This window comes from Acomys russatus, chromosome 2, assembly GCF_903995435.1.
Source record: "Acomys russatus chromosome 2, mAcoRus1.1, whole genome shotgun sequence".
Taxonomy (NCBI): domain Eukaryota; kingdom Metazoa; phylum Chordata; class Mammalia; order Rodentia; family Muridae; genus Acomys; species Acomys russatus.
In genome coordinates, this window is record NC_067138.1 from 44,829,746 (window position 1) to 44,856,796 (window position 27,051).

At 44.1% G+C, this 27,051-nt stretch overlaps 1 protein-coding gene across 1 annotated transcript in view; it reads left to right on the forward strand.

Annotated features, from left to right (window-relative positions):
- Positions 1-2,581: 2,581 nt before the first annotated feature.
- Positions 2,582-27,051, forward strand: part of Faxc (failed axon connections homolog, metaxin like GST domain containing) — a 53,989-nt gene continuing 29,519 nt past the window's right edge. Inside the window, exons 1-4 of the mRNA XM_051160726.1 lie at positions 2,582-2,912; positions 8,063-8,198; positions 14,444-14,640; positions 25,726-25,949. Coding sequence (XP_051016683.1) covers positions 2,647-2,912; positions 8,063-8,198; positions 14,444-14,640; positions 25,726-25,949 — 823 coding nt within the window. The 5' untranslated portion in view covers positions 2,582-2,646. The remainder of the gene's footprint in view (positions 2,913-8,062; positions 8,199-14,443; positions 14,641-25,725; positions 25,950-27,051) is intronic.

Here is a 27,051-nt window from a genome sequence, read left to right on the forward strand (position 1 = left end):
TGCTATAGCTCAGCCTTACCTCCTACCCCTTCTGCCTTCAGAGATGGGATGGGATGCACAGCTACTGCTAGTCAAATCCGGGACCTCGGTATCTATTGGGTTTTAAGAAGCCATTCTTTAAAGAGTCAGTCTCCACAGCTCTTTGTTGACCCAGTTTTTTTTTTTTTTTTTTGTTGACCCAGTTTTATTTAGCTATTTGTTTGTTTACTTTCCTCCCCCCTCCTCCCTCTCCCCCAGACAGGGTTTCTTTGTGTAACTCTGGGTGTCCTGGAACTCACTTTGTTAATCAGGTTGGCTTCAAACTAAGAAATCCACCTGCCTCTGCCTCTTGAGTGCTGGGATCAAAGGCCTATGACACGAGGCTGAGCCGTTTATCTTCCTTCTGCTGAGTTCATCACCTTGTTGAATCCATGCCCTGGAGCCTTAGGCTGCTTTCTTTCTGGATTGCACACCTTTGTGGAAATGCTTTTCTAAATAAGACTTAGGTTGACCTTGGATAAAAAGCTGGCTATGGGCTTGCAGAGCTCTTACCTTAATGGTGGTATCTGCTTTCCTTGTTCCCTGAAAGTTTACTTGATTCTTAGGTGTGTTGGCTTTTCAGAGTCTATAATCTCTTTGGCTATAGTGAAAATATAGCCATGTCTTCCATGTCATGCTAAAATTTAACCTGTATTAGATTATGATGCTGTTTTGGTTCCTCCTCCTCCTTCTGTTTTGTTGTTGTGTTTTTAAGATAGTTTCTCTGTGTAGCCATATCTGTCCTGGACTCACTTTGTCAATGAGTCTGGCCTCAAATTCACAGTGATCCACCTGCCTCTGCCTCTCAAGTGCCGGGGTTAAAGGCGTGTGCTACCACGCCCGGCTCTACTTGCTCCTTAAAGATGTTCACTGTAGAGTATCTCTGAACATTTAAACCATATTTGAGTCAAAGATCAGGTAATTCTCAGCAATTTTCTGACACTTTGGAGAAGCTGTAGTAGGCGGCAGAGGAGTTGTGGAAGGGAACTGCAGTAAGTGGCTCTGAGAGACTACCCTATTAAAGTCTGTCTCACTTCTAACATCGTTTCTGGATATAAGATCTATCAATTTTATTGGGACGTGGCGGGGCATGCCTTTAACCCCAGCACCCAGGGAGGCAGAGGCAGGCAGATCGATGTAAGTTTGAAACTAGCCTGGTCTTCAAAGCGAGTCTAGGACAGGCAAGGCTACACAGAGATACCCTGTATCAAAAAAACCCAAGAAACAAAAACAGATATCACAACTGTCTGTAACTCCAAAATCTGACACCCACAGACATACAATGCACATAAAGTAAAAATAAACAAATTATTTAAAAAAGATTTATCAATATTGACTCTCTTTCACCTTCCTGTACACAAGGTCCCTGCTACTTCTTGGTCCCTGGCCCAAGCTGGCAACTCTTCTGTCAATGCACTGGGTTGGCTCCTGCATACTTGTCAGAGAAGTTCAAATCTGACTACATGCTGAGAGGTCAATAACTTCCTTTGGGATGGGACCCCTGAAACTCGTGTCAACTAGGCTAGGGTCTCCTTCCCTATCATGGAGTAAAGTCTCCACTGTCTTGTGGGACAAATGTGTTCTCATGGTCACACTATGTTTTTAATGTTTTTGTTTTATTTCCTCTAAAACGTTCCATGCTCTGGCTAGAATTTGTGTGCAAATCACAACCTCCTACGAAACATGGTATTGTTCCCTGCATTTAAGAATTTAAGGGGCTGGGAATGTAGCTTGTTGGTAGAGAGCTTGCCTACCATATATAAGGGCCTAAATTTAATCCCTAATTAATCTCTTCAGAGTTATCCAGGGTGAGGAAAGCATTGAATGCACAGTTGTTTATTTTACAAATTTTCTGCACCTAAACGGAGGGAGACCCACAAAACATGCATCAGAGATACCCTTGATAACAATTCCCAAGTGGGAAAAAAACAAAACAAAACAAAACAACAACAACAAAAAAACAGGCTATGAGAGGGAAGATTTCTCACCTAGAGTACTTTCTGATGTTATTTGTCAAGACAGACATCTCTTGTCAGCAACCTGCCGCCCCGGACCTAGGGTGTCCGTGCCTCTCAGAACAGCCTACCTTAATCTGCCCTCGTCTCGCCTGACCGGACGTTGCCAAGCCACGGCCCAGGACAGGTGAGTCCCCAGCCCTGCAAGGCGCCTGCGGGAGCGGGCGGAACCGAGGGCAGCGGCTTCGGGCTCGGCCCAGCCGCAGTCTCATCCTCCCGCGCCGCCCGCCTCCCGGGCCGGCGCCCAGCCCCACAGCTGTGGCCGAGCGGAGGCAGCGCACCGCGGAGATGCAGGGCGGGGGCAGGGCGCGGGGTAGGTGACTTTATCCCGCCTCTGTTGCCCGGCCCAGGGGAGCAATGACATCACGTGGCCTTTTCCACGCACCGACACAAAGAGCGGCAGCCAGAGGCCTCGGCCAGGGAGGCCGGCGGCCGCCGCTGCCTCTCAGGGCTCCGGGGCCCCGACAGCCCGGCCCTCCGCTCGCCCTTCCGCCGCTGCCGCCGCCACCGCCGCCCGCGCCCCCTGCGCACCGCTGAGCCCGCCCGGGCGCCGGCCCCTTCCCATGCGGGCGGCGCGGGCCCTGGGAGGGGCGCCCCGAGCCAACCGCGCAGCATGCACTGGGGGGTTGGCTTTGCTTCGTCCAGGCCGTGCGTGGTGGACCTGAGCTGGAACCAGAGCGTCTCCTTCTTCGGCTGGTGGGCCGGGTCCGAGGAGCCCTTCTCCTTTTATGGGGACATCATCGCTTTCCCTTTGCAGGATTACGGTGGGATCATGGCAGGGCTGGGCTCGGATCCGTGGTGGAAGAAAACCCTGTATTTGACCGGGGGAGCTTTGCTGGCCGCGGCTGCGTATCTGCTCCACGAACTCTTGGTCATTAGGTGAGCCAGAGAGAGGGCCCCGCGCGCGAGGGCTCAGACAGGGACACCTGGCCCGGGCAGGGCTGGAGAGCTAAGGGGGTTAGGGGCCAGCCCCTCGGTCCCGCTGCCCAGAGGTCCAAGCGACCTCTCTTATCTTCTAACCCCTAAGGCGGTTTCATGGTCACCTGGCTACTTGTGAGGGCCATTTAGAGTTGATGGGAGAATTAAATTGGGAGGGGAAAGCATTTATTTGCCTTCCATCATTTCGATGCTAAAAGCAAAGTGCTGTGAGTCACTAGTGCTATGGATCAAAACAATCTGCTAAAGCCCATAGGAAGATTCTAACTGCAATCAGTGCATTTGCAACAATAGAATGAAGCGTTGTTGAAATACTAAGGCACACTTTTATAAACGCCTAATTGGTTTATGGGTAATAATGCTGGGGTATTAACTATTAACCTCATCTTTACTTAAAAGGTTGGTTCTCTCTTACTCCTCTTTAAATGTCAACATCATTAAGAGGCTGCAGTTACAGAAGCTTGGAACCTCCAGTCGCTGTTAAAGATGCCTGGCTGAGTGTAACCCTGTCCAGTTTTGATGCAGCCTTAACCTGCTTACCTGATTCTCTGATATGGAAGTTTAAGCTCCTTCAGGCTTAAATGCCGGTGTTGTCTGAGCAGTCGGAGATCTGAGGGCAGCACTAACTAGCACATGGGGTACTTGACATAACAGGGAGTCTCCCTGGGCTGTAAACAAGTTTCATGGCTGCCTGCCGCAGAATGAATACCGGGCTGACTTGAAAATTACAGTCAGTGGAGGTCCCTGCTGTTGGTACTGCTAGTCCCATAGGTCTCTGGTGTTATAGGTGATAACACAGGGTGCCCAGACAGTCTTTGGCTAATGGATATGTCGATATATGATTAAAATTTCCCTGCATTTGGGGTCCCAGTCGCTGGAGATCATTGGAGGCAGAGCAGTTTTCAGTAGCTCGGAATTTTCCTTCTGGCCAGTATTTTTCTGAAGGGGTAAGGATGTGTTCACACCACATTCTCCAGGTGTAGGGTGAGGGAGAGGCATGGTTCTGGAGGCTTTAAAGTGGCCAGTGACCTCTAATGGGCCTGCAGGAACTCCAGGAGGACACTGCGATGGCCCTATTGAGTTCACATAATTTGTTGGTTCTGAAGGGGTAAGAAAATCACTTAGGCCTGAAAAATGTGTTGGCTTTCATCTTATTAGCTGCAGTGGAAGACTGAAAAGTTGATTTTTCAGTTGGCTACATCCCACTTAGCTCAGTGTGTTGAATCTAGCTGAACCAAACACAGAAGTTTTAAAGTGAACTGTCTCCAAGATTACTTCCCATTCGTGCTAGCCTTAGAACTCTATTTCAAGTCAGGTCTCAGTCCATATAAAGAGCTCCCACATCTGTGCAGCCTTTGAGACAATAGCCTGCTGTCTCTCAGCTGGGCTTCAATCAATCCAAAGCCTAGGAGGACTGTCCCTCGCACCATGTGCCTTCCCGGCATTTCTCCAGTTTGTGGAAAGTAAACGCTTCGTATGGCTGAATCCACAATGTGGCTTAGATGACCTTGCAGAAATAATAGGGCCTTGGGAACTCACTTTGGAATAGACCACACCCTGGAAACTCCGGACTCTATATACTGTTAAGCCCTCTGCCCAGGCTCTTCCCTGTCGTGGGTGGTGGTTGGTGAGCGCAAACCCCAGATCAAAGTGTCTTAAGGCCTATGTTTGTTTACTTCTGTTTCTTGACAAATGGGTTGATAAACCCTATTTACCATACAGACTGAGAGAAGGCTGCCTATTTTGGGGGGGACCTGGTGGTACTCTGTGCGTGTGATTGCGCACAACTTTAACAACTGCCACTAAGGAGCTGAAGGAGGTGAAGTACCTGCTGAAGCTCGTGCGCTCACAGGAGTAATATTGAGGTTCCAAGGTGTTTTCCTGGGGGACGAAAGGAGAAGAAATGAGGAAAACAGGGGCATTTCCTGCCATCAAGGTACACCTTCCTGCCAGCTTCTAGAGACAGGGACTACACATGAGCTCTGAAGCCTGGCTTCAGAGGGCACAAAGAGGGAGCCTTCCCCTTGCTATGAAACCTAAGTGTCAACTGTCAACTGAATAACTTAGGGGGGGAAAAAACAAGTCAAACTCTGAAAAGTGGGGGAGGGAAATATAGAGTAAAATGGGCTCGTTGTTGTTATTGGCAGCTGTCAACTCTCCCCCACCCTGCCTGGACTTCTGTGGAACAGTTTAACCTTAGTCTATGGTTTTGTCTCATGAGAAAATAAAGTTATCAGGTACTTATGAAGTCTAGTTAATGAGTGTAATAGCCAATGCAGGTGTTTTTAGGGTGAAGCATGGGAGCTTATGTAGGATATTATTTTGGGGTATTTGCACTTTTTCTACTGTTATGTTTTTAAATAGTTATTGACTTAATTCTTTGTTTTCCCAGTGTGGAGGTGGCTTGGCATCTGTATTAAATTCATTCAAGCATCTTGAAATTTGCCTGTAAATTGAATGATTGAATAATGACTTCATTACCTGGAGCTCATTTCCATCTTGTGCACTCCATCCGAAGGGTCCCCATCTGATCTCCATGATGGACTCATTGCCTGTCACAGAGGCATGATCACCTCTGATGTTCTTAGAGCAGGGGCAGGAGCTAGTTAGTGTCCTAGTAGGTGAGCCAGCTGGCCTCTGCAGGTGTTCGCTTGTGCAAATCTCACTCTAAGGTCATTTTTTTATGAAATAAGTTGCACCGGAAGCAGCTCATCTGCTCCTGTGACCCTAACTTGGAGAGGGTTCTGACTTATAGAAGGAGGCCTATGGAGACAGATTTTCTGGGTTCACATTTGCTTCATCCCTTAGCCAACTGTGCAACTTCGATGCTAATAAGCTCTGAATCCGTGTCATCTGTAGAGAGGAAATAATAATAGTAGCCTTCCTTATCCAGTTGACTTAATATATATGAAGTACTTAGGACAGCGTTGTGATATGGGCGTTCAATAAAGATTAGATATCTCTAGCTATCTGAATCAAATTGGCTGTGTTAAAACCAACTGAAGAATTGCCAATTTTTTTTCCTTTGGACGCACACACACACACATATGTGCAAAAACTATATAATATTGTTTTTACTTGTACTAAGGATTCGTCCCAGTGGATGCCAAGTACCCTACCACAGAACTATATCCTCACTTCACTCCCTTTTTGCCTTTTTTTTTTTTTTTTTTTTTTAAAGACATGGTCTAGCTGAGTTGCCTAGGCTCACTTTGAACTTGCAATTTTCTTACCTATGCCTGCTGAATGGCTGGGCTCTGCTTTCAGGTTTGGCCTGATAGACTTGCTCTTAAATTAGTATTTCTTGGGCAAGTTCCTTTCTGACTTTCAAGTTTCCTGTCTACTATAAAATATTAGTATGGTGTCCCAAATTTAAACTCCAGCAATGTCCACTTTAGAGTGCTGTTATCAGAATTAAGTAAGTTAATATGGGCCATGTCTATAAAGTCATTGGCCCATGATACTCAACTGTTCTGATCATGATGGGCCCTGCATTGGCCTTTAGAATTCGTTAGACTCTTATGGTCAGTAGGGCAGGGAATAAATTTCATATTCATCTCCTTTTAGTTTTTAAACTTTTGTTTTGTTTGAGATAGGGTCTCTCTGTGTGGCCTTGACTGTCCTGGACTCCATTTGTAGACCAGGCTGGCCTCGAACTCACAGAGATCGACTTGCCCCTGCCTCCCTGAGTGCTGGGATTAAGGGCGCGCACCACTGTGCCTGGCTTAGTTCTTAAACTTTTGCCTCTCTAATAGATACGACATCACCACTTTGTGATGTGAATTATTTTACTGGGCAAAGTCAGTTGTGAAGTGTAGAATTTGTATTCTCTACTAGCATAGTCAAAATATCTGATGTACCACACATTTCATATAAAGGCAAACCTCTGTTTTATAGTAAACGTTTTAACTCTTTTGGCTTTTAATTTCAGAATGAGTCATTCTGGTACTTTAAATTGACTAGGCTCTTGGTTGGTAAACCCCAAGAGAACTTGTTTTACAGAGTGGAGATGCTGAAGGTAGTGAGCACCATGTGGTGATAGTGACAAGCCATTGCTGCTTGGCCAGAAGTAGGTGTAGAATTAAGCTGAGATCTGGAGAGGAAAGTAGAATCTTAGGGAGGGCCCGAGATTGATGGAGTTTATCTGGTTCAGAATGCTAGGCAGCCAAAACGCTGCAAACTGTACTAGGTCTCTGAGGGGTGTATAAGCCGGATTGGGTGAGACTGTAAGTGAACATATCTTACTGCATAATAATAAATTCCTCTACACTTTCAATGCTCGGTAGCTCAGTAATTGTTTACAGATACTATTTTATTTAATCCTTGTGATGATCAATAGAGAAGAAGAACCAGAATGTTCAGTATCAGATCCCTGTAGATGTGGGTCATGGCACAGCACACCCATTCAGTTAGTTCCTCGTGTTACTGACAAGGGTCTGTTTCAAAGTTTTGTCCGATGCAGGCGTGTAGGCAGTGTTCACGTTCTGCAGTATATTAGCAATGTGACTGTCTGTGTACCCAGGATCCTCTGCAGCCCAGCAGTCCATGACCTTGTGATGTTTCGGTTTCAGCTTCCTGAGAGCCACTTAGAAGCCTGGAGTACCATGCTCTCCTGTAAAATATATGTAACATATCGACTTCATAAGCTTGTTCTGAAGATTAAATAAAATAACACCCATGAAACGCACAGAATCAAAGGGAACACATAGGAAGCACAAAATGCCTGTCCCCAAAATACTTCTCTTGCGTCTGGAGGCTGCAGGCAAAGGAAGCAAGTTGGTTTGTAGTTACTTCCCAGAGCCACTGGGTTATAGTCATTTCAGAGTTTGTAAGGTCCCCCGCATGTACACTATGCTTTTCTTCTCCAAACATGCAATGAGGTAAGATCTGACGCACGCATGCGCGGGCGCGCACACACACACACTTCCGCTTGTTTGTGGAGGATTATAACCCTTCAGGGTCCTCTTGAGAACTAAGGCCAAAAAAACCCCAAAAAAACAAAAAAAAAAAAACCCCAAAAAACAAAAAACAACCCAACAACAACAAAAACCTAACATGCAGGCTATTCTTGATTTCTGTTTTGGTTTTGACAGGAAACAGCAAGAGCTTGACTCCAAAGATGCTATTATTTTACATCAGTTTGCAAGACCTAACAATGGTGTCCCCAGCTTATCTCCTTTCTGTTTGAAAATGGAAACTTACTTAAGAATGGCTGACCTACCCTATCAGGTACCTGTTTGCAAATACTTTTTTTTATTCTTATGATGTCACTGTCATGAAGAGGGAGAAATAGTTAATGTCACACAAGTGGATGTCAGAGTCAGCAGGGTGTGAGGGTAGCAGTGCCCAGTGCTTAGTAAGAGAGATATTTGATTCCAGGGTCTGTTGAGTTCTTTTTATACCAGTTTTAGTGAAGGACTCATAGTATGTATTTTTTGATGTGTTCTTTGGTTGGAGGTTTGGATAGGCTTATGGGGCAGCTGGTGAAGAATATGAGTGTGCTACTGCCTGGTGGAAATTTCTTTTAGGCTTTCATTTATCATTTTTATTTTCTTCTCCATGAGTGTGGGGTTGGAGGGCACAGTTGGCATCGGGTGGACATCTGAAAAAAAAAATAGATTGCCAGTACTAGGGATTGAAGCCAGTGCCTCATGTGTACCAGGCAAGGGCTCTACCACCTACCTATAGCTCTGGCCTTTGAATATATTTCAAGTTTCCCATGTTTTGCTCAAGTGCCTTTCAAGAGAGTAGCTTCTCATTTCAGCAGCTCATAAAAGGAGCAATTAAAGGATGATGGGACGATGACTCGGTGGTTAAGAGCACTTGTGACTCCTGCAGAGGATCCCAGTTCAGCTCCCAGCCCCCTGCGTGGCGGTTCAGGATCATATCTAACTCCAGTTACAGGAAATTCCATGTCCTCTTCTTACTTCTGTCACTAAGGCAAGCATGTGGCACACAGAGAAACATGCAGGCAAAAGACATAAATTAAATACATTTAAAAAATTTATAAGAAGAAATTCAAGAGAAAAGAAGGAAAAAGAAACACACATACCCATATATACATACACATTCATATATAATAAGTAATTTGCGGGCTGGAGAGATGGCTCAGAGGTTAAGAGTGCTGCCTGCTCTTCTTAAAGGTCCTGAGTTCAATTCCCAGCAACCATGTGGTGGCTCACAACCACCTATAATGAAATCTGGTGCCCTCTTCTGGCTTGCAGGTATACAAGCAGGCAAAACATTGTATACATGATAAATAAATAAATCTTTAAAAATTGTATTAAAAATAAGTAATTTTCAAGTATTTTCACCAATGAAAAAGGAAATATACCAAAGTCTTAATTATAATTAATTACTGAAGTCTAGAATGTGGGTAATTTTAATAAATATGTATATGTACATATATTTTTAAATTTGCAAAATTCCTCCAATATAAAAATAGAAATAGAAATAAACATTATTCCATAAAAATTAATAAACAAAACAATGTATTTGAAGATACCCATCTTTTCCCTCAGTAATGCTGGAACTAGCTAACACATTTGTTTGTTTTTGTTGTTGTCATTACTCTAGCTCAATTTTTTTCCCCTTATATATTTTTTTAATAACAAGTTCTAGATATATGAGAATTTACTGAAGCATTGTTTCTGTAATTGTTTTTGCTATTATGGTCAGAGAAAATAGTCTCTGCGATACCAGTTCCTTAAGTTTACGGAGATGCTATCCGAGTGTGTAGTTTTTGTTTTTCGTTTTGTTTTGTTTTGTTTCTGAGGCAGGGTTTCTCTTTGTAGACCCGACTGGTCTCCAACTCACACAGATCTGCCTGCCTCTGCCTCCCCGAGTGCTGGGGTTACAGGTGTGCGCCATTGTGCCTAACTACACATGGATGATTTTTTTAAATGCAATAACTTCCGTTCGTTCTTGGAGAACTTGATAAATGCATACAATACATTTGGATCCTATTCCCTTCAGATCTTCCCTCTGACTTCTCCCAGGTCTGCACTTCCATGCCCTTCAAGCTTTATGCCTTTTATTTTTATTAACCCACTAAATCTAATTTGTGAGGCCGTATTTAGTCATGGCTGTTGGGTCACTCGTTGGAGCATGGTCAACTTCCCATGGACCACATGCTTAAAGAAAGCTCCTCTTTTTCTCCTTGAAGCCATCCCCTGCCTCTAGCTCCTCAGGTCAGCCCCTTCTCCAACGATGTTGCCACTGACTGGCTTGTCTTATACAAGTTCTGTGCAGGCAACCATAGCTGTGATGCATTTGTGTCCTGTTATATTCAGTAATACTGTTTTCCCTGGTCATCTCCAACATCAGGGTCTTAATCCCAGTGTCCTCCCTCTGCCTCCCGCCCTCTCCCTCCCACCAAAAAATCCAACTTAGTATTTTTTGTTTTATTTCTTAAATTTTTGAAGTTTTGGGATTAGTAGGGGGAGTTGGCTATGCTCTTCTAGAGCTTTCTGTTCTGATACACCTTTGCAAAAATTGTGTCTCCTCGTCTATGGCTTGCTCCAAGTGCTGCCTGGGTTTTTGTTTTGCTTCTCTAGCAAAGAAGGTGAGTAGTGACTAACCTTTGCAATGGGCTTGTCATATCAGGCCTGCGAAGAAAGAAACATTTATAAATTTTTAAATAGTTAGGGGGGAAAAGTTAAACAATTGTCATACATAAAGTTCAGTTTTCGGAGTCCTGACTTTTTACTGGAAGCATCCAAACTCGTTCACTTGTCCTGACCCATGCCTGCTCTTCTGCATCTACTGCAACATTGAGCTGTTAGTAGAGGCTTGCTGGCCTGAGGTGTTTACTAGCTGGCTTTCTACCAGAGGACTTTGCTGATCTTTATTCTAAAGAGACACTTAAAGGTATTCAGGATTAATACATTCCAGGATTTACCTAATACTGACTTCTCTTTAAAAAACAACTCCCCCCACAACTTTATATAGCAAAATTGACATACAACAAGTTGCACAAGTTTTAAGTGTAAACTTTGATAACTTAAAACAAACAAACAAACAAACAAACCAGGTAAGTACTTATGAAGCCATTGTCACAGTCAATAGTGAAAGTATCAGCGAGGTGTGGTGGTGCATACCTCTAATCCTAGCACTTAGGGTTGGAAGCAGGAGGATCAGGAGTTCAAGGCCAGCCTTAACTACATGGTGAATTCAAGGCTAGCTTCTACTATTAAGACTGTTTCAAAAACAAAACACAGTAAAAGGATCCATTTTCATGTGCCTCTTTGAAATTCTTTGCTCTTGCTTCCTACTGTCCTTCATTTTCCTCAGCAATCATGGATAGATGGAGATGAGTTTACATTTTCTAGAGTTTTCAAAAGAAAGGAAGGAAGGAAGAAAGAAAGAAAGAGAAAGAAAGAATTTACGGTGTACTTATTTTGTATATGTGCTGGCCTTGAACTTACTATTGTAGACCAGGCTGGCCTCAAACTCCCAGTAATAAATCTGTCTGCTTCTGCCTTTCTAGTGTTGGAATTAAGTTGTGTGCTACCAGCCTAGCATGTTTGTACCTGTTTGCGTGTCTCATGTGGAAGCTATAAATTGATGCTGGCTATTTTTCTCTCTATCATATTGCTCTCTATCTTAATTTTTGAGGCATGGTCGCCTACTGATCTTAGAGCTTGCCTTAGTTACTCTTCTACTGCTGTGAAGAGCCACCACGATGAAGGCAATTCTTACAAAAGAAAGCCTTTAGTTGGAGGCCTCTGTGTGGTTTGTGAAGGTTAGTCCTTGATCATCAGTGGGGGAGGCGGGCAAACATGGTGTTGGAACAGTAACTGAGAGCTTTTCAGAGAGAGAGAGAGAGAGAGACAGACAGACAGACACACACACACACACATAAACAGAGAGAGAGAGAGAGAGAGAGAGAGAGAGACAGAGAGAGAGAGAGAGAGAGAGAGAGAGAGACAGAGACAGAGACACAGAAACAGAGAGACAGAGACAGAGAGATCACACATAAAGAGACTGGGCCTAGCAGGCTTTTGAAACCTCAAAGCCCACCCTCCAATGACACACCTCTTCCGACAAGGCTGTGTCTCCTAATCTTTCTCAAATAGTTCTACTAACTGGGGACCAAGCATGTAAACACATTAGCCTCTGGGAGACATTATCATTACAATAACCACAGAGCTAGGCTGGCTGGTTGGTTAGTCAGCCCCAGTATTCTGCCTCTCTTTCCTTCCCCAGTGCTGAGATTGCAGGTGCCTGTTCCATGTCTGGTTTTTAATGTAGATACCAGGGCTTGAAGTCAGGTCCCCGTGCTTGCAAAACAAATATGATACCCTCCAGCTCTGTGTAGTCCTTTTCAGTCTGGCTAATTCTACTCATAAAACTACTTTTCAGTTTATCCATGTGATTTGTGTATAAGTAGTCCATTCTGTTCTTTTTCGTGGAGTTATAATCCATTGCATATTTGTTGGCTTTTTATTAATTTACCTCTGAATAACATTTTTTTCCATTTCTGATAATGGAAAAACTTTTATAAACCTTTAAATATTTATTTTATTTCTATTTCTGTGTATTTCACAGAGGCATCTGATATGGTCAGTGAGAGCCACAGTTAGGTCCTCTGGAAGAACACTGCATGCTCTTAACCACAGTCATCTCTCCAGCCCAGATTTCTGTTTACATGTCTTTGCATGGCTGTATGCTTTCTGACTCTTGAGTTAGTACATAGGGGTGGAATGCCTTGATTAGAAGAAAGTTGTAGGGCCTGGAGAGATGGCTTTTTAGTTAAGAGAAGCCATTCTTCCAGAGGATACTGATTCAGTTTCCAGAACCCACATGACAGTTCACAATTGCCTGTAATTTCAGTTCCAGGGTACCTAATGACCTCTTCTGGCTTCTACTGGTACCAGGCTTGCATATGGTTCAGATATACACTGCAGGCAAAAAACATGTACACGCACAACAATAAAATACATTTTTTAAACAAAGGTAGAATTCTGCTGGGCATGGTACACATGCCTTTAATCCCAGCACGAAAGGAGGCAGAGGCAGAGGCAGAGGCAGAGGCAGGCGGATCTCTGTGAGTTCGAGGCCAGCCTGGTCTACAAAGCAAGTTCAGGACAGCCAAGACTACACAGAGAGAGACCCTGTCTTGAAGAAGAAGAAGAAGGAGAAGGAGAAGGAGAAGAAGAAGAAGAAGAAGAAGAAGAAGAAGAAGAAGAAGAAGAAGAAGAAGAAGAAGAAGAAGAAGGAGAAGAAGAAGGAGAAGAAGAAGAAGACAACAACATAAAAGGAGAATTCTGGAGGTTTGTGTTTAACTTAAGACATTGTCAGAAGGTTTTTAAGTGGTTGGCTCTCATCCCCACTATGTTTTTGAGTACCAGTTTTCTCAGCGGTGCCAACATTTGCCTTTATCCAACAGTGTCTACATTATAAAGTATAAAGAAGAGTTTGTGACAATCACATTAATTTAGGCTGTGTAGTCTACAAGACAGTGGATACAGTCTAACAATCAACTTTGAGGTTTAAATGACTATATTTATTGAGAAAGTGATTGAAGACAAGGAATTCTTCAGAAGCCCTGTTTTTGCGGCCCAGGTCTTAACTTTTTACACATTGGAAAACAAATGTCACTTTAATTTAACCACCTTCTTGCTGGTTCAAGATCATCTGAGATGCTTGGCATAGTGGTGCCCACCCATAATCCCGACACTTAAGGAGGCAGAGGTAGGCAGATCTTTGAGTGCAAGACCAGCCTGGTCTACAAGGCAAGTCCAGGACAGCCAAGGCAACACAGAGAAACCCTGTCTAAAAAAAACCAAAAAACCCCAAATACAAACAAAACCCAAAACAAACAAACAACCCTCCCAAAACCCCCAAAACTTCTGAGCATCTAACATGCTTATAGATCAAAATACAGCTTGTCTGGCAAGATTCTGAATATTACTCTTAGGACTAGAAATTAAAGGTCTAGACTGAAACACAGGAACCTGCTGATTATCCTTTAGGAGAGATTGTGTATTTTTTTTTTAAACCTCAGTATAATAATTTAGGGGACTTCTTGCTTGCAGGGTAGTGACAATTAGCATTATTCAGATACAACATTTGGATTTCAAGTGAGTTTTTTTGGTTACTAAGTTGGTACAAGCTTCTTTGTGGTTTGTTTGTACTTTTTTGCTCTTTGAAGGTAGTTTACACTTTATAACTAGACTTGTCTATTTCAAACCCACCCCTTTCCCCTGCTGTTCCTTGCTTCAGCTTCCTCCCTTAGTTCAGATAGGATTTGAATCCACTATAGGCCTATGGAAAAAATACTTTGATATTCACTAAAAGGCTCCCCCCCCCACTTCTAAAGTCATGATCTTAAAGAGTTAATGTGCTGAGTTCATTTTGAATAAATAATGTGGACCCGAGCCCTCGTGGGTTGAAATGTTTGTTTCTGCCAATCAGTGAAATTTATATACGCATTGCTTCTCTCTGTCTCCCTTTGAAAATATTCCATCTAGAACTATTTTGGTGGAAAACTCTCTGCTCAAGGGAAAATGCCTTGGATTGAATATAATAATGAAAAAGTGTCTGGCACAGAATTCATAATTGACTTTCTGGAAGAGAAACTTGGAGTGAACTTAAACAAAAACCTTGGCCCTCATGAAAGAGCTGTCTCCAGAGCTGTGACCAAGATGGTGGAAGAGCACTTCTACTGGTGAGTCCCTGCTGTGTGTCTGTCCCTGCTGTATGTCTTTCCCTGTGTTCTCCCAGCCAGCCTAAGTTCTCTTTCACCTTTCTGACACCCACTCACCATCTCAAAAGTTTTCTGTTAATTTTTATCTTTCTTAAAGGTTTTATCAAAAAACCCTCTGACTTAGGGTCAATGTTCTGTCTTTTGCTCCAAGTATCTAGACCAGGACTCCACAGGTATTTCTCTAGAGTCCATCTGTTACAGCCACAACCACTCAACTATGCCAACAGACTTGTCAGTTTATAAGCAGACTACACTTCAGTAAAACTATCATGCATGCCGAAACTTGGATTTCATTTATGATAACATAATCTTCCTTTGATCGTCTCCCAACCATGCACATATGAAAAATCTTCACAGCCTATGTGCTACAGTTTGCTGGATTTTAGTGGGGCTCACCACTACAAACTGCTGAAAGAAAGTGCATCAGACGCTGGGCAGTGGTGGTGCTCTCCTTTAATCCCAGCACTCAGGAGGCTGAGGCAGGTGGACCTCTGAGTTTGGAGCCAGTCTGATCTACAGAGTGAGTTTCAGGATAACCAGAGTTACACAGAGAAACCGTGCCTTGAAAAACCGGCATCAGACACCAGAGGAAGGCATGGCAGGTTAAGTAAAGATAAGATTCCTCAGTGGAGTAAGTCACATTCGGGAGATTATGTCCCCTTTCCTTAGATAACATTCTGCCCCCATGGCTGCATTTCTCTTTCCTATCCCCCAAGTTTGAAGCATCACACAGTTGGGTTGACCAGTTGTTCTGTTTTGCTTTGGTGGTCCCAAGCTGATGCAGCACAATTAGAGTTAGTCACATCTGGCTAGTCTTATTTTGCAAACTGGTTTGTCTTGTGGGTTTTTTCCTCTTCAGCTATTTTCTGGCACTTCTGCCCTCCCCAACTCCCCCATTCCGTCTCTATATGCCTAAAGATGACAGACAGTTTCTTCCAAATACTTGCAGACTTACTTTGCCTCAAATACTTAATTAGAAATCCTTAGTCCCACTTTATTGGCTTTGCTATTTCTTGGTCAGATGTAGGTCTGGGATTTTTACTAATCACTTCCTTCCACAGAGGCCGTCTCCTCGTGGGACTGACTGTGGGATTCTTCCTCACTGGCTCTCTGTTTCATCCATCTTTTTGGGTGTTCTTATCTCCAAGATTTTGTTACCTTCTATTTTCTATTCCTGTGTTCGATTTTTTTTTTTTTTTTTTTTTTTTTACTCTGTTTATCTCAGGGCTGACTAGCACTCGTCATCCTCTCCCTACCTCACTCCAGAGATGGAGGAGGGCTGACCAGGGAAGTGCCTTGTGGAGGAGTGTGGACAGAGCGCTGTGGGAGAGGGAAGATCCAGTGTTTACAGGAGCCTGGGTCATTTCCATGAAATGCTGATGGATATGCCAGGTCTCCGCTTTGTCATAGTGGGCACTGTGGTGTGTGAGTGTCTGACTCACTTGGCTTCTGGGAAAGGCTGTGGAAATGATCCTGTCTTGTTCATTTGCCAGGTTTCAGGCCCAGCTCTGCAGTGGCAGAAGGAAATGAGGAGCATGCCTTGGGCTACTGGCCCTCAAGCCACCTTTCAATACTGTTGCACTATGCCTCAATTGAGAGATGGGGTGCCTGTCACACTGGTGTGGAGAGCTACCAGCTTTCTAGAAAGCGGCAGAACTTATGTTTTCATTGATATTTTAGCTGTAACTCTTAAATTTCTGTAGTAGCATATAGGTATGTATACACACACACACACACACACACACACACACACACACACACGCTGGTTTAAATGTTTGGATTTAATAAAATACCCAATTCTCACAGGTAAGGGCTTTTGCTCTGGAGACCTCCGTCATGTATCATTTTATATAACTTCACCCCCTGGTAGAAGCTCACAGACAACACTTTTGTGTCCTTCTCTTCACTAGCCCTTAGCTAATATGGGAGGTCGGGTAGGCTGTGGATGGGAGTGAGATGGGGCAGGCGGAAAGACCCTAAACTTCCAAGAGCTCACTTTACTTGGGTGGTACATAGCCTCCTTAAAGGGTAGTATTGCTTCTCTAGCTCATCTTCTACGAGAAAAAACTCGGAGGCATTTTGAGATACAGTACACTTTCATGTCTAGCAGCAAAAGGAAAACAAGCCTCTGTCCTGCTTCTCTTCCTGCCTCCTCTCTGTAGAGACTCCCCCACACCCACCACGGAGCTCTATAATCCCAGTCTCACAAGGCAATGCCTAGGGCGGGCGATCTCTGCTCTCTTTCCTTGGCCTCTTCTCCTCTCCTTCTGCTTTTCCCATCTCAGAGAGCAGAACGGAAGCTGGCCCCAGCATGGGAGCTGACCTCAATGTATGGAAGTTTTCCATGAGATTCTCTTACATGCTAACAAGCTCTGAGCTCCTAGATCGTGACTGTACTTACAGATAGAAAGGGGAAAGTCAATAAACCCTCGGTGTTTCAGTTATTTGATGATCTGAAGTGTTTGTTTGTTTGTTTTCTTCGAGTCAGGGTCTCTCTGTGTAGCCTTGGCTGTCTTGAACTCACTTTGTAGACCAGGCTGGCCTCGAATTCACAGCAATCCACCCTGGCACCCCACCCCCACCCCCCAGTGCTGGGATTAAAGGTGTGTACCACCATGCCCAGCCTGAGGTATTTTGTTTTTAAAGGTATATTTGATTTTGGCCTGAAACTATAAAAATGGTTAAGTATAATTTTCTGCAAGACAAAGGTGATGGAAAGCTAGCACTATTATGTAACATGCCGTAATTTTGAAGCTCTGATTTAAGGTCTATTCAGATAAGCACAGTCAGCTATAAAGTGGTTCTCCTTGCATTTGAAATCTATATAATTATATCCTACTTGCATTATAAAAGCTATTATTGAAGATGAATAATGTTTTCTTCTTATCTCCTTTGTTTTGTACTGAGTGCTTAAGTTAGAGCCAATACTTGGACACTGGTACAAGAGGATTTCTCAGACAGGGAATCAAATTACTAGAATGAAATTGATTTTTATAACACCGGTACTTCTTCAGTGATACATACTGCCCTCTTATGGTCACCAGTGAAAACCTTAAGCGTCTTCTAACACTGTAGAGTAAGTGCAATACTCAATATTTTCCATGCAAATCTGCTTCTAGGTTGCTCACAGTTTATAAATTTTAAGCTTCAACATTTCTTGGTGCTGGAGTTTGAACCTTGTGCATGCTTGACAAGCACTTCAGCACTGAAGCCTGTCTCCAGCCTGAACTTGGCTTTGGATGTAATTTAAGTGTTGCAGACAGATGGGAAACTTTTATTAGATGGCTTATAAGAAGATGCACAAAAGGTCGAACATGATTTCGATGCCACAGATTCATTCCACTCCCCTTCCCCACCCTTTTTAAATCCAGTTTTATGTGTAGAGAGAGCTCCTGTTTGGAAGGTTGGTGAAATTTGATGATAACTGAAGAGTTACACCATAGGTTCTTACCCCTTTAAAACAGAATATAAGCAAAAGACAGCAAGGGCATGTCCCTATGTAGAGAGAGGCTTTTTTTTTTTTTTTTTTTTTTTGAGATAGGGTCTCACTGTGTAAACTTGGTTAGCTGGGAACTTAGAGAGACCCACCTACCTCTGCCTTCTGAGTGCTGCGATCAAAAGGTGTGCCACCGTGCCTAGTGGTGAAAGACATTCTTATGACTTGGAAGGCCATGTTCTGAGACTTAACTATTTGTAACTTTCTGTATATTATTATTCATTTATGCCTTGGGCCTGACTTCATGTTATGGTGAAAAATAGGGGACTGGGAGTTACAGCTCAGAGGTTTGGCGCCCACTTAGCAGGCACAAGGTATTGGGTTTGATTCAGTTCTAAAACCCCAACCAAATCAAACAGAAAGAAGGTCAAGCAGGGACCTTCAGGCTTTGCCCTATTCCTTTCCTCCTTCCCTCCCTCCTGAATTTTGGTCTACCTGAGACAGGATGGTGTTATGTAATCTTGTGAGTTGTGTAAACTGACAATTCTTATGCCTCAGCTTCCCAGGGGCTGGGATTACAGGCATGGGCAACGATGCTTGGCCCTTTGCCTGTTTTCTAGGCTTCCTTTAGAAGCGTTTGTGCAAGTTTTAAATCTTTGACCCTATTTTCGTTGGAGCGATTAGGCACATTAGTTGTGATAAGGAAAATGAGTGCCTTAACTTCTGAAATAGATTCTCACATGATAAATCACTTTAATTGCTTGCCCTACTCTGCTTTCCTAATTGGCCGTTCCTGCTGACTCCACTTAATAATTCATGATGCCTTGTGCTCTGGGCTTCTTCCCAGTGAAGATAAAGGGGCCGTGAACTTCTGAAGAGATGAGTGATGGCTGCTCCATCTTCCTCCGTGGGTCCTTCTCTCTGTTTTTTAAGTACATGTTATCACATAGCCAAGCATTGGCTCAGTGTAAAGCTGTTTTTTCATTCAATCAGTAATTCGTTTTAGCAAACGAAGTGAATGACAACTAGTGTACAGATACCGTGCCCCCACCCCCCTTAAGTGGCTTTCAGGCTGGAGAGAGCCTTTATGCGAAAGCCTTTCCTAAGCTTTAATGCTTGTCATTGTTGGGGAAGAGTGTGAGGAGCTGAGGGAAGGCAGTAAGCACCCACTGGAGAGACGAGTGAAGGCAACGATCCCAGAGGAAGTGGTAGCATGATAGAGCCAAGGGACAACTGGAGTGGCAGGTGAGGGAGCTGATGGCAGGGATGGTTAGGGTGTTCAGGCAGAGATGGCAGTGTGTGTAAGTGTTTGGCGACAAGGAAGGGGGATGTTTCAGGGAGTGTCTTAGTCCATTCAGGCTACTATAGCTCAACAGCAGTCTGGGCCATTTAAAAGAAGTATGTATCTCACTGGATAGGGTAACTAGTGAGCCCAAGGCCAAGGTTTGGCAGATTCAGTGTTTAATGAGGGCCTGTTTTTTGATCCACAGATAATCATCTTCTTACTCTAAGGTCACATAACAGAGAGGATAGGGAAATTCTGTGGGGTCATTTTTTTTCATTTTTAAAAATATATTTTATTAATTTATTCATATTACATCTCAATTGTTATCCCCTCCCTTGTATCCTCCCATTCCTCCTTCCCTCCCATTTCCTCCTTACTCCACTCCCCTATGACTGTGACTGAGGGGGACCTCCTCCCCCTGTATATACTCATAGGGTATCAAGTGGCTGTCCTTCCTCTGAGTGCCACCAGGCATCCCCATCCAGGGCATATGGTCAAAAGTGGGGCACCAGAGTTCATGTGAAAGTCAGACCCCACTCTCCACTCAACTCTGAAGAATGTCCTGTCTATTGGCTAGATCTGGGTAGGGGTTCGAAGTTTACTGCACGTATTGTCCTTGGCTGGTGCCATAGTTTGAGCAGGATCCCTGGGCCCAGATCTGCCCATCATAATGTTCTTCTTGTAGGTTCCTAGGACCCTCTGGATCCTTCTATTTTGCCATTATCCCATGTTTCTCTCACCTAGAGTGCCAATAGGATGTCCTCCCCTCTGTCCCACTTTCCTGGTAAGTGAAGACTTCCATGGGGCATGCCCCTTGGGCTAGTGTCCAGATACAAATGAGTATATACCATTTGAGTCTTTCTGCTTCTGGGTTAACTCACTCATTATGATCATTTCTAGTTCAATCCATTTGTCCACAAATTTCGGGAATTCCTTGTTTTTAATAGCTGAGTAGTATTCCATAGTGTAAATGTACCACAGTTTCTTTAGCCATTCTTCTACTGAGGGACACTTAGACTGTTTCCAGATTCTGGCTATTATGAATAAGGCTGCTATGAACATGGTTGAGCAAATTTTCTTGTTGTGTGGTGGAGCATCTTCTGGGTATATTCCAAGGAGTGGAATAGCTGGGTCTTGAGGAAGCCTTATTCCCAGTTTTCTGAGATAGTGCCAGATAGATTTCCAAAGTGGCTGTACTAGTTTGCATTCCCACCAGCAATGATGGAGTCTTCCTCTCTCTCCACATCCTCACCAGCATGTGGTGTCAATTGAATTTTTGATCTTAGCCATTCTGATGTGTATAAGATGGAATCTCAGAGTTGTTTTGATTTGCATTTCCCTGATGACTAAAAAGGTTGAGCATTTCTTTTAAGTGTTTCTCAGCCTTTTGATATTCCTCTGTTGAGAATTCTCTGTTTAGTTCTGAACCCCATTTCTCAATTGGGTTATTTGGTTTGGTGGTGTTTAATTTCTTGAGTTCTTTATATATTTTGGATATTAGACCTTTGACAGATGTAAGGTTGGTGAAGATCTTTTCCCAGTCTGTAGGCTGTCACTTTGTTCTGTTGACAGTGTCTCCTGGTTTACAGAAGCTTCTTAGCCTCATGAGCTCCCATTTATTAATTGTTGACCTTAAAGCCTGGGCTGTTGGTGTTCTCTTCAGGAAGTTGTCTCCTGTGCCAATGTGTTGCAGGCTCTTCCTCTGTGGGGTCATTTTTATCAGGACAGTAATCTCAGTCTTGAAAGCTCTCTCCTCATGAGTTAAGCACACAGAAAGCCCTGCTTCCTAACACCAACATACTGGTTCCAATGTAAGACATTTGGGAACTTGAACGTTCAGTCTGTAGTGGGGAGGGGAGGTTCATGCCCTTCTGTACAGCGAATATGAGGGTTTATAGGAGCCATACTGAGAGATGGAGCCTGGGAAGGGCCAGACCATGGTGAAAGACCAGGGGTTTTAGACAATGAAATATGAGTGTTACGCTGCATGTGTAGCCATCCCGGGAAACACATAGCTCGTGAGCACACCTAGGTAGGAGCCATGAAGAAAATCTCCTGGAATTACTGAAGAATGGCTCCTGGGATTTTGGCCTGGGTGAGGTGAAGCAAGCAAAAATGAGTCTGATTTTGCAAATGTAATTTGCATTTCCGGAAGCTCTCCCATGTGGGCCTCATGGGTTAGGGGTAGATATTAGAGTTGCTTGGAACTTCTGGGTATGAATTAGATCACTTCGTGACTGCAGAATAAGTAGGTAGGAGAATAGAAGAGAAATAAAAAGATACAAGTCTTTTAAACATGGGAGAGGTGGAAAGAAAAACAGCCACTGTGTGCTAAAGGCAAGTCCCCAGAAGAGGCTAATAGTATGAGATGCTGAAGCTTCCTGAGCAGCTAAGTTCAGTGAAGAGGTGCTGGAGAGCATTTAGCAAGTTGCTGGCTGTTAGCTTGGGTTAGCATTCTTTAGAATTTGTTGGATGGGGTGTAATCTCTCACCATTCCTGGAATCCTGACTGAGAGGTGTATCCTTGGCTGTAATGACATAGAAACATGCAAAATATGATGTATGCTGCCTGCCATGGCTGAGAGTATGTGATCCACACGCTTTTTTTCTTTTAACACTTTGCTGGATTTGATCCCTAAATAGCCGTGAGGCCCTTATTTAACACTGGTCTCTACTTTGGACTATTGGACAGCAGAGAAGCAGAGGACTCAAGCGCAGGGCAGGGGCTGGGGCGTGGAGGGGTGGGGTGGTCACTGACGTGTGGCAAGGCCTGGCAGGTGTGAGGGGCTGAGTTTCATGTCAGCCCCTTATTTTCAGAAAGCTGACTTTTGGGGCTGGAGAGATGGTTTAGTGGTTAAGAATGCTGGGCCGAGTTCTGTTTCTAGCATCCACGGCAGGTAAACTAACCACTGCCTGTAACTCCAGCTCCACGGAGTTCTTACTCTCTTCTGGTCTTTTAGGGCACATGTTCACATGTGGGGGTATACTGCCCCCAACAAAAAAATAAAAAAAGCCAGGTGTGGTGGTGCACGCTTGTAATCCCAGTGCTGGGAAGGCAGGGGCAGGCATGGCTCTGGGGTTCACTGGCCAGTCAGCCTAGACACACTTGGCAAGTTCCAGGTCCACAGAGATCTTGTGTTAAAAACAAAAACAAAAACAAAAACAAAAAACTATGGGCAGAACCTCTAGTTTCCACACTCATATGTACACATATGCCCATGTGCCCTCATAATACATGCACTTGTGTGTGTGTATATATATACACATATATATGTTGAACACATGCATGGGCACACACAGGCATACACCTACCTCCACCTACCCCCACCCCCCCCCACACACACACATGGAGAGGTGGGGGAGAGAACAGGAAGGGGAAGAGAGGGAGACCCATTTACAAGGCTACTTACAGCCTCCGAGTTCTGAATGAACACAGTTTTCTTCTGTGCCCTGTGCTCAGGCTGCTGCTGCAGGGTGAGAGCATTTGACTTTCTGCCACTGCTGCTGAGCTGTGTGGCCCAGGCAGCTGCCTCTCCTACAGCCTACTGCTCTGTACCCAGTGTTATTTCCTCACTTCCTGCACATCTCCACATGCATATTTCCTGCCCTGGGGAGGAAACAGAAGCCATCATGAGGCAGGAAGCTTAACCTCTCTGTAGCCCTCCATCCTTTGTAACACTCACTTTCCCTGCATTGAAGATAATGAGATGTCTCTCTTCCCCTCCATCCCCCCTTCCAGCCTCACTTGCTTATCTTCTAATTTGCCTTTGAGCTATGGTTTATCCTAACATTGTCCTCATTCTAGAAACTTCCTCAAATAGTCTCATTTCTCCTCACTGCTTTAAAATCTGCCAGTTCTCCCTGTAAAGTCTAAACTTGTCTCCTGAGTTCTTTCTACTTTCTGAACATCTTCAGTTGGCAGGTCTTTGGGACCTTCAAATGCAACTGATTAATCCATCCTTCCTTCCCCAATCCGCTCAAATCGGTGCTCCGGCACCGATTAGTGAAATCCACTCAGATGGCTAGCCTGGGAGGAAATAGCAGTTCTTCCTGATATCCGCTGCCTCAGTATTTCCCCTTGTACTAGGTGACACCTCTCTGTCCTGGTCTAGTCAACACATCATGTCTTGTTTGTCTCATTCACCTTGTCTTCTAGCCAGCTGCCACCCCTCTGCTTATGTTTCTTGTCTGGTTGAACCTTTCCAGTGCTTGACCTTTTCCTTCAGCCTGAAAATGAGTCAGCCTGGCCTCAGGCCTGCTGAGATCTGCTCCTTGGTGCCCCTCCACCTCAGGTCGTAGGAGTTTCTTCACATGTGTCCTAGGTCCAGGCAATACTCCTAGACTTCCTGCAGGTCCTGGCACCCAGCGTCTTCAGACAGGTGCCCCTTGAGCTCCTTCCTGTTCATCCTGCAGTTATGCCCGGGATCTCACTGGCTGACACTGGCTTCTTTTCTGTGAACTTTCCAGCTTAAAGTCCCGCCTTCCTCATCTTCATCCTTCAGGTCCTCCGCTGTGCTGGCCTTGCTTGTTTATGTTCAGTCTGGGATTACTTCCCCTCCCCCCCCAAGATTGTTGGCTTTCCAGATGATCAAAGGTTGTGGACCCCTTTGTTGTGAATTTCAGTAATGTGTGATTGGAACCACAGTGCTCATTGTTCTAATGGAATGTGAAAACCACCCCTAGGTTATTGCAGGTATGAAAAGGCAGGCTTAAGAAGGGTACGTAGTGTCACATTTACATAGAATGTAGTGGAATGGATGTGGGATAGTTTACATCAAAAGACCTGTGACATCCACTGTCAGTGCACAGTCAAATATTGCTGTGATGTGCCTTTTCCTTTTTTTAGCAAAATACATTTCTTTACTTTGCAGTACTTTGAGAGACTTATGAAACACACACACACACACACACACACACACACACACAGAGAGAGAGAGAGAGAGAGAGAGAGAGAGAGAGAGGAGGGAGGGAGGGAGGGAGAAGAGAGGGCGCTTTCTACAAGAATTGTAGGTGTTCCTTTTAAAACATAGTAGGGAAGATTTAAATATGCTTGTAGTGTGGAGAGCAAATTAAAATAAGGGCTTGTTAGGAAAAATCCAAGAATAATTAAAAATTTTAGGTAAATGGATTTCTTTCTTTCTTTCTTTCTTTCTTTCTTTCTTTCTTAGTGGAGAGGACCTCAATAGAAAATAATTACATAAAATGCTAAAAATTTCAGGGCGTTTTATTTTATTTTTTTGTGGAGCTAGAGATGAATGTCAGGGCCTGGAATGTGCTAGCAAATCCTATACCACTGAAATGCACCCTAGCTCCTGCATTCTTCTTAATGTATAAAACAACATTTCTTTGTACCTACAATTTACTCTCATCCTTTGTGTTTTTTCTAATAATGTTCTTTACCTTTCTGATTTTAAAGAGGCTATTACTATGAATCAGCCCACCTCAGGGGTAGGGATAACAATTAATGCATTTTTTTTCATTACGAAGAAAAATGTAAATATTTCATGTGTTACATTTACATCTCTCAGCTACGTTTTTCTCGGTGGAGAAGCTATTTACTTTATGCCTAATAACATCGTTAGCTGTAAAGATGCTTTTGAGATTGCAGAGGTTTCTCAAGCCAAGTAAGGAAAAATATAGGCACTGCAGCCAATAGGATGCTTGACTGTCTGCATGGGTTTTGTGGGAACACTGGATGGGTGAGTTTGCCACAAGCGCCACCCAGTGGGAAAGTGACTCCATTGTTCCTTGGGTGAATACTTAAAATCCTTGCAAACAGCCCAAGGGAGAGAGTTGATTTTCTCGAGTGCAAAAATATTTTTACATATTCACAGCATATCATTTTAGACATGCAGGCAGCTGTGCCTTCCTCTTAACCTCTGTCCAAAGGGCAAAAAGTGTAAAGTTCATGTAGCCTAGAAAGCAGAAACACAGGATGTGGGTAGCACAGAGCACCCGGCTGTGGAGGGAATGACGCTTTCTTCACATTTGCTGCAGACACTGATGTGCACCCCATAGCACTTGCCAGCCCTGGTGAAAGGCTACCACTATTGTGAGACAACAAGAGAGAAAAAACAGAGGAGTGTGAGGACAGGAGACTGGGAAGATTTGGTTGAACAGGAACACAGGACACAGTCATTTCTCTCAAAGCTTCTAAGCCTCGACATTGACGAGAGCTGTTGTGATAATACCTGCCACTCATGTTAAACGCTTCGATGGTCTGGTTCCTCCAAAAAGTACTAAATTCTGAACAGTGCTTTTTGAAAGCGACTGTGGAGCTGCACATCTCTGATGCACAGTAGTAACTTGTTTCCACACACTTCCAGGACACTAGCTTATTGCCAGTGGGTGGACAATCTCAATGAGACCCGGAAGATGCTGTCTCTTAGTGGTGGTGGTCCCTTCAGTAACCTGCTCAGGTGGGTCGTGTGCCACATGACAAAAGGAATTGTGAAGCGGGAGATGCACGGCCACGGCATTGGCCGCTTCTCGGAGGAAGAGATTTACCTGCTGATGGAGAAGGACATGCGGTCTTTAGCGGGGCTTTTGGGTAATGTATCACACCTTCTATACTTTCTGTGCTTGCTGTTGCATGACTAGCAGAGTGATGCAGGGTTATGAACTTAACTTGGGTGGGAAATTTTTTTTTTTTTGCTCCCACATGTAGGTTGCATCTACACCATTTAACTGTGTCCCCTAATTTCCTGGCGCCATCTCTGGTATTAGTTTTTCGTGTAGACATTGAGGCCCCATGTGAGAACATGTAAAGCATGCTTTAGCACCGGGAGCTGGCTGTGGGGGATGCTGGCTTTGTTGTGAGGATAGGCTGATTTTGAGCAAGGAACCTCCTATTTTAATAAACAGGTTAGGTGGTTGCTTAGACTTGGTGATAATCCAGCTTCTAACCTGGTGTGTGTGTGTGTGTGTGTGTGTGTGTGTGTGTGTGTGTGTGTGTATGTGTGTGTGTACACTTGTCATCTTATGCTGTCCATTTTGATGTGTATCCTTAGTTTTCTTCTTCCTAACATGTTTTATCACAGATTTTGCATTTATTGCACATCATGGGCTAAATTGTGTCGGGAGAGCTCCATAGAGAGGTACAGAACCTTAAATGCCCACGAACTAGTGATGGGAAGTATTCCATTCACCAGCCGGCGGGAGATAGTTGCAGCTGCTGTAGTTCTGTCCTGGGCGATCTTGACCTTGACTATGACAGTTTACAAAGGGACTGGCCAAAGCAATGGTGTAGATTTGAACCAGTGTCTTTTAATAGAGGGCCATTAACGGGACCAAGTCCTCAGTGGGACTTCTGATTTTATTTTCAGAACTTGGTTTTGTTCACCAGTCCTCCCTTGGTGGTGATGATTTCCAGACCTGTCACGATCCCCACCCTAGAGCATGTTAGCTTCCTTGCCTCCATGAGGAAGTGGGTGTGGGATTTGCTTTGTTGAAGCCTACCCAGTGCTGTGGAAGTCGAGACTGTATGGACATAACCTCCTTTGCAGAATGATCTGCATTGACCACTCTTTGTTGTTCCACATTCCACATACTTGCTAGACCCATTTGGTGCCTTGCTCTGGGAGTCTTTAGTTGGGTCCCTTTTGCTTAACAGTAGCTGGTTTCTGTTTCTGACTTATTCCTCTTCCTCTCTG